General features: G+C 27.5%; 1 protein-coding gene across 1 annotated transcript in view; it reads left to right on the top strand.

The window, feature by feature from the left end:
* Positions 1–160: 160 nt before the first annotated feature.
* The window catches only part of LOC100205052 (cyclin-L1), a 30292-nt gene continuing 22301 nt past the window's right edge, over positions 161–8151 (top strand). The window contains exons 1-3 of the mRNA XM_065799258.1: positions 161–481; positions 4373–4447; positions 4522–4631. Of these exons, the coding sequence (XP_065655330.1) occupies positions 275–481; positions 4373–4447; positions 4522–4631 (392 nt within the window). The 5' untranslated portion in view covers positions 161–274. The remainder of the gene's footprint in view (positions 482–4372; positions 4448–4521; positions 4632–8151) is intronic.

Below are 8151 nucleotides of genomic sequence, written 5' to 3'. Positions count from 1 at the left end.
TTCTTTCATTTCTGCGCGCGCATTAATTTTATATCGGAACTGTTAAAAGGTGTATTTTATTAACAGCCAAATTAAAATAAAGAATTATTCACCTATTTTAAAAATCAAGTTTGAAAGCCAACATGATCCTAGTTTGCAATGCATTATGGATGATTAAACTTCCGACGCGAAAATATCTTTGCCATTGATACGAACTTTTAATGGATGTTTAGGGTGAGTTCTTTCACCAAAATTTTAATTTATCGCAATTAATTTCTTTAGAAGAACAAAAATAATGGCTGTAGCTGATAAGAAACCTCCGCCAAAAGAATACGACTATGATGATATTGTAATATCACTAGAAAATTGCATACTTCCTTCAGAAAAGATTGATGTTACTCCTTCAATGAAAGATGGTCTTGACCGTGATACAGAAACCGAGTTGCGAATGTTAGGATGTGAAATGATACAAATAGCTGGTTTATTGCTTAAATTGCCACAGGTTTTTTTTATAAATTTTTTTAGCTATTTTTATTTTATAATTTAACACCATTTTTGGTATCAAGATTCAAACTGTCTTATTATGTATTACTATATATTATTTTAATTACTAGCTATAGTAGTTTGTAACCTGTATAACATTTTTGTATAAATACAATAGTGTGAATCTATTGCTATAATAAAAAAGCAATTTTTTTATAACAATTTATACACTGTATATGTGACATTAAATTTTTAAAATTATGAAATACTAGATTGTTATATATCATTAGAAAGAGCTTCATTACAGTATTTGACAGGTGAAAAATTATTAAAATAGAACAATTCTACAAAAAGTTATAGTATTTTAGGTAATTCTACAGTTAAGCGGCCTAAAATAGTTTTGATTTTTCACTTGTTGTGCTCTTGTGTGGAGACTTGCTCAAAGTGGTGATTTTTAAATTTATTGGCTTCAGTACATACATCAACTATCTTATAGCCTGCTTCTACGAGGGAGTGCTGCTACATCAACTATCTAATAGCCAGCTACTACAAGGGAGTGTTGCTACATCAATTATCTTATAGCCTGCTGCTACATCAACTAAGGGTTTGGTATGTGGCAGCAATCTTTTTCCGTTATTATTTCACTTATTCCTAATTTTTAAAAAAGTATATAAAAAATGGCCTCCTGGCAAGAGCACTCCAAAGGGCCATCACGAAGAAAATCACAGGATTCTTTCCGTGATTTTTTTCGTGATGGCCCATGGGTAGATTTCTTTCGTCTTCCTGTCGACAAACGTGCTTCTTACATAACTTCGTGGGTTCAGGCTGGCATGGAATCTTTTATTCGCTCTCGACGATTCCAGGTCAAGCCTCACTCTCCTCCATGGTTTTCCTTACACTGTGCTGCTGCGATTGCCAATCGAAACCGTTACTTCCATATTTATCAGCAAAACAGTTCTCCAGAAAACAGATGTCTGTTTATTACTGCTAGAAACCATTGTAAAAAGATTTTGTCTAACGCCAAAGTCCGCTATTCTCAGGTCACGAAATCTCGTATCTCATCTCAAAAATTAGGCTCTTGTGGCTTCTGGAGAATCTTCAATAATATCAATAATAAGGGCAAATCTATAATTCCACCTCTCTTGTATGGTTCAGACTTTGTCACCTCACCTAAAGACAAAGCCGAATTGTTTGCTAAAAACTTTTCATCAATATCATCTCTTGATTCCTCTAGTTGCGTTCTACCTGATATTGCCAACAAACAGGTTCATCCATTGCTTGACATTCATATCACTCTAGCATCTGTATCTAATGTGATTTCCTGCCAAGACTCTTCTACAGCTTGTGGCCCAGACAACATACCTGTTATTGTCTTGCAGAAGTGTTCTCCGGAGCTGTCATCTATACTCTCAAAACTATTCAACAAGTGCTTATCAGAGTCTTGTTTTCCAGCCTGTTGGAAAGCGGCATCTGTTATCCCTATTTTAAAAAATTCTGGAGAGTGATCTGATTCGTCTATTTACCGTCCCATAAGTCTTCTTCCTATCATAAGCAAGGTTTTTGAATCTTTAATTAACAAACATTTAATTTCTCATAATGATGCCCTTTATCTTTTAAACAAGGTGCAAAAACACATTGTAAACATAGTTGGACCTGCTCTTGCAGCCAACCTTCAACCATTATCACATCGTCGTAATGTTGCTTCTCTTTTCTACAAATACTATAACGGGCACTGCTCTAAAGAGCTAGCGTCTCTTGTGCCGTCTACTAGAATTCACTCTTGTGTTACTCGTCATTCGGTTAAGTGTCATCATTTTTCTGTGACTGTTCCTAAGTGCTCCAAAAACGCTTATTTGTCTAGTTTTTTTCCTCGAACATCAGTTCTTTGGAATTCGCTTCCTTCTATTTGCTTTCCTGGTTCATATAATTTGCAATCTTTTAAGTCGTCCGTCAATCGTTATCTTGCTCTACAATCTTCATCATTTCTCTTTCAGTAACTTCCAGCTTTAATTAGTGGCTGCTTGCAGCCTTGTTGGAAGCGAAGATGTTTAAAAAAAAAAAAGTGTCATAACTTTGTGAATTTTCGAATCAAAGTTCATAAAACTTGGTATCAAAGGAAGGGCTTAAAAAGTAGAATAAGGTCTTCAGTAGGAGACATTTAAAAGGATTCGGAATTTGGAAGCAATAAAATGTGGTTGATTGGAATCAATTGTAGAGACTTTGCAGTTACTTATTTCCTTGATAGCCGTGTGCAATTAGGAGGGCCAGGTTCAATAGTAAAAATCAGTGAGTCACTTTTTTCAGAAAATATAAGGTAGAATTAAACAAGATCAATAGATTCAAAATTTTAATATCAATTTTACATATATCTGAAAAATATATATTAGATCATTTTGAAAACAATTTCTTCAATTAAAAATATAAATTATTATAAACATAAGTTAATAATATGCATAAGTTCATTTTTAAAATAGTTTCCTCGATTTATTAAGAAAGTAAAGTTTTTTAAATTTTTCAAAATTTAACCATTGGATTATGTTGTACTTAGTGTTGTATATAAAAAGAATTGATTACTTATAATCTAAGAAAAATATTCTTGTGTATTTTAAAGTTTGAATTTAATAAACTCGGTGAGCGAAAACATTAAAACCAGATATTTTTTTAACAGAAAAAACTATGCATATTTGAGAGCATAAAATTAAGCTCTCAACCGGATGTGTAAGCTTTTGTTAATATCTCATTCAATAATTTGTTTTGTAAAGTTTAATTAACTTTTAACTTGTTTTCAAATGTTTATCTATGATATGAACACAAATTGTCTTGGCACTTGGGGAGCCCTTAAATATTTTAGGCTTGTAGTACTAGTTTCTTATAAAATGTTTTTTGTTGTTGTTGTTTTTTTTCAAAAGGTGTTTTGTAAAAAGAAAGTACAAAGCAAAGTGCTCCGTAAAAAGTGGAGTTTTCTTGCAGCACTTTTCATGTTATGGAGGTAAAAAAGGGTTGTAACCACAATTTTTGTACCCTAAAGTAAGTTAACATAAAAAAATACAGTCAGATAAAATTAAAAACAAAGAAAGTTTAATTTATTTTAATTTTATTTAAAAATATTACTAAATATTGCATAATAATAAAGTTTTACTTAATTCTCAGAAAAATTTCCTTATTTTTTTTTTACTTTTTGTTTATTTTTTCAGCTAAAAAATTTAAATTCCTTGTAAACATGTTCTAAAACTTTTTTTAATGTATACTTTTAAAAAAGCTAAACTTTTATAATGCAAGCGAGAGCGCAGTAATATATATTTTTAATATGTGATGCTTGAAAAATCTAAGATAAATTTTGCTTTCTCTACAAAATTCCTGTCAATGTAATTAAATAGTTTTTATTTTTGTAACAAGTTATATTTTTTATTTTTTACTTGCTATTTTTTTAATAGACAAATTCATTAGTTAATTTATTACATTTCAGAGCCGCAATTACAAATTTAAGAAATATAAAAAGTTTAATATTTTCATCCATTGGTAAAAAATTTGAGAATAGAAACAAATCAGTTTATATTAAATATTTAAAAAAAAAGTAATATTTAATTTACTTATTTAATATTTATAAAAAATACAACATTCTATAATATAATTGTATAAAAGAGTTTTTGAATTGAACTCATTTTGAGGTAATTTATATTGCAGTAGTTTAACTTAATGTTCTTTAAAAAATAAGAAATGAGAATTTTTTGATGTTAAATTCACGTTAAGCTAAAGTGTTTAGCATTTTTATTTAAAACAAGGCTTGTAGTTTTGATTTTCTTATCTTTGAGTTTTCTAGATATGTGCTAAATTTTATTTGATCTTATTTTCAAGTAACCTTAAGAATTTAATTTTAAAATTTACTCATTGTTTATATTGAATAATTTAGGTTGCTATGGCAACAGGACAAGTTATTTTGCAACGATTCTATTATTCCAAATCTCTTATAAAACATGAAATAGATGTAAGTAACCAGTTTTGTATTGTGAAGTAAAAATAGTTTTTCATTTAATCAGATGTTATAATAAATTATTTTAGGTCACCACAATGGCTGCTGTATACTTAGCAGCAAAGATAGAAGAAGCTCCTAGGAGAATTAGAGATATAATAAATGTTTGCTATCATATTAGGCAAAGAAAATTAAAAAAGTGAGTTTTTTTTTTTTTTAACAGTCAATTAATTGAGGCCTGAAAATCTTACAAACATTGTTAAATTTTTCATAATTAGTTATAATTGTTTGCTGAATTGCAATAACTTTTCATTTAAAAGTTGCCAACGTGGTGGCTCCAGATATTCAGAAGTTAAGTTTTGAAAACTAAAATGTATCAAAGAACTTTGTGGTATATTACAGTATTTTTGCTAGATGAAAGGTATGCCTGGATGTGAGTAACCTATGCTCGTCGTCAATTTCTTAAAATTTAAAGCTTATTTTTAATGCAGAAAAATGAATTTTAATTAGATATTATTTCTCGAATAAAAGTGTTATGTTTTAAATTTTGTTTTCTCACTAAAATAGCTCAATTTAAATTGTGTGCTAACAAAACTAACTAAAGTTGTTTTTATAGTTTTAAAATAAAATGCTCTTTAGTTTTGATGCCTGTGTTTTACTTTTTATGGATCTTGTTTTTACATTCAATAAAAAAACTTGAATTGCTTTTGACAATGGTGGAACATACAGGTTATATAGTAGAGCACCAAGATATAGATTTAAAGTTCTTTTGGTTTGGTGTATAATATAGAGCAAGTTAAAAAATTACAAGCATTTAACTTAAATGCTTAGGCAGGTACGAACCCAGATCTGTTTTAGTACCGCTGGAGTGGTATGGGCACCTAAAAATTATTTTTATTTTTTAATTTTTCTTTTGGTTTATTATTAAAATTAAAAAAAATTTTGGTTTTAAAATGTAGTTGTATATAAGTAATTTTCAGTTTATTTTAGCTACCTAGTTTTTCTTCAGGACAATAAAATAGATTAAATGAAATTGCTTTTTTATGTAATTACGTGATGTAACTGTCCTTTGGTTACTAACTGAATGTTAGTTTTAAAAAAAAAAGAATGTCATTATAAAACTTAATTTAAAAAACCTGTTGCAAAATTTTATAACAATGGAAAATGTATAAAAATTTGAAAGTTTTTTTTTTGAAAGATAGAATAATTTAAAAAAATCCCTTCAGAGTAAAGTTAGCTTTTGTTTTTTTTGGCTATTGAGAGTCAACTGCTTTTGATAATAAATAAACAGAACTAAAAAATTTCAGTCTTAATAACTATTGTGCATATTTAATTTTTGAATGAATGAACTTTTGACCTTAGGTTGCTATTTAGTTTGCGTGAGGAAAACAAAAAAATGTAAACTGTTTCAGAATATTTTGTTTCTTTTCTATATTCTTTTTGACTTTTGAAATAATAAAAATAACAATTACAATAACTTGATAGAAGTTTTATTAAGATCAATTTAAAATAACCCATAGTAAGTGTAACTCATTTTTTAAACGTAATTATTTTAATTATACTTAATGATTAAAAAAACATAACATTTTTAAAATTATGTTTGCTATAATTGTCTCTTCTTTAATTTTTTTAAATTTAAAAGGCGCCTTAAAATCATATTAAAAACTTTTAACCATTAGTAAAAGTTAAATGTTAAAATCAAAATTTTAAAATTAAAATAGTTGTAAATACATTTATTAAATGCTTATGTTTTTATTTGAATAGTTATTCGAATACAAGACGCTAAACTATTTTGTTAATTTTACAAACATTTCGTGATTTAATAGATTTTTATATATTATGCAATGTAAATACTGATTAAAAATTATTTAAGTATTTAAACATTTAATTGCTAATTATTTAAAACATTAACTACTAAAATTAAATTTACTAAAATATAGTTAATGTTTAAATACTTTAAATAGTTTTCAAAAATTATTTACTAATAGCGTGGTATTTGCAACAAAAGCGTTTATTAAAGTCTTAAGTAAAATAGTTTTCTTATAGTAACTAAAATAACATCGTCCGCTGGTAAATTCATGAATTTAAAAAAACACCTTTAAATCAACTCTTTATCCTAGAATAAAACTCAAGATAAAAACAAGTGATTAAAATGATCATTAAAAATCATTGTCAAAATCAATCATAGGGGAGCGGGGGGGGAGCTCAAAAACTTCAACACACACACCTGACCTTACCAGAAAAAAATCAGCATCCCCAAATAAACTCTGAGTTATTCACTGTTAGGAATTTAAAATTATATTGCTATAAGTGATCAATGTCTTGAAAAATATCTGGTCTTCAAAATTATAGTTAATGCAAAACTGTGTACCTTATTTTCACATTATTTAGTTCAAACAATGTTTAATCAAGGTATTATAAATAAAAAACAATTTCAACAAGTAACCCCAAATTTTAATTGAAATAAAAATCTAGAAAAGATAGAATGGATATTTAAATAATATTAAAAACTTCAGGAACTTTTACGAATACTTTTATAAACAGGTAATGCTAAACTATATAAAAGTTCCTGAAGTTTTTAATATTATTTAAATATATATATATATATGTATATATTTTTTAAGCCATGTTAGTATATACATTCCCTAAGTTTCTAACAAGATATATTAGTAGCAAGGGCAAAAAGAAGACTAATGTCTTTTAGCCAAACCCCTTGGTAAATTTTGTAAATACAAGGTTTAATTTAAAAATAAGAAATTTATGCGATAGATCAATCGTTGAGGTATAATACAATTTTAGAAATACTTTTATGGTATATCATTCTTTAGTAAATAGCCATTCTATTTTTTCTAGATTTATTTTTACATCAATTAAAATTTGGGATTACTTTTTTTTTTTTGAACAATGAACTATTAAAGTAATAAGTACATTATAAAAGTAATAACACTATTATAGTGTCATTACTTTTATAACGCAGTTAGAGACTAGTTTTATTACTTTTGTAGTTATAAGTTTTTTGTTTTGTTTTTTAAAATTTTATCTTAACAAATTTAAGTTAACTCCTCCCATGTAAACAAAGTATAAGGTTTTGCATAAACTAAAATTTTGAAGTCCAGATTTTTTTTCCAGAGATTAAATTTTTCTATCGTTTAATTCAACACTTGTGTATATATCAGCAATTTCCTACTAGTTTTGCTTATCTTACAGCTTTACATGCTTATCTTTACAGCTTTGCTTTGCTTATCTTTACAGCTTTACCTTTAGCTTACATGCTTAGCATACAGCTTTTTCAGAAAATGAAGAGAGAAAAAAGCAAAGAATAATGAAAGAAAAGATTCCTCCCCCATCCCCCAAGTCCTCTGTTAATGTAGTGGTACTCGTTAAAGGTAGTTGGCTGTAAGAGAGTCGATGTGTGTGCTGAAGCAGCTGGCTGTTTTGATATGATGTCTCACTGCTTATCTAAACACACATTTATAGTTGTGTGTATATATATTTATATATGCAGCCTTAGTCAAGAATGCGTGCGATTGCACCCCATTATATGACCTCACAAATAATAATTTGTTTGATGACTTGTTGATGTTTTAAATGACTGTTGATGTTTTAAAATATGAATATTTCAAAAATAAACTAAAAAACATATCCAGACTGACAAAGAAAAAACTTTTTAAAAAACCTTTAAAAAAAAGTGTAAATCTTAAGGAAAGTAAAATAAAAAG

The sequence above is a fragment of the Hydra vulgaris genome, chromosome 06, assembly GCF_038396675.1.
Source record: "Hydra vulgaris chromosome 06, alternate assembly HydraT2T_AEP".
NCBI lineage: Eukaryota > Metazoa > Cnidaria > Hydrozoa > Anthoathecata > Hydridae > Hydra > Hydra vulgaris.
Note: the sequence above shows the minus strand (reverse complement) of the source record. Positions and strands in the feature narration are given on the sequence as shown.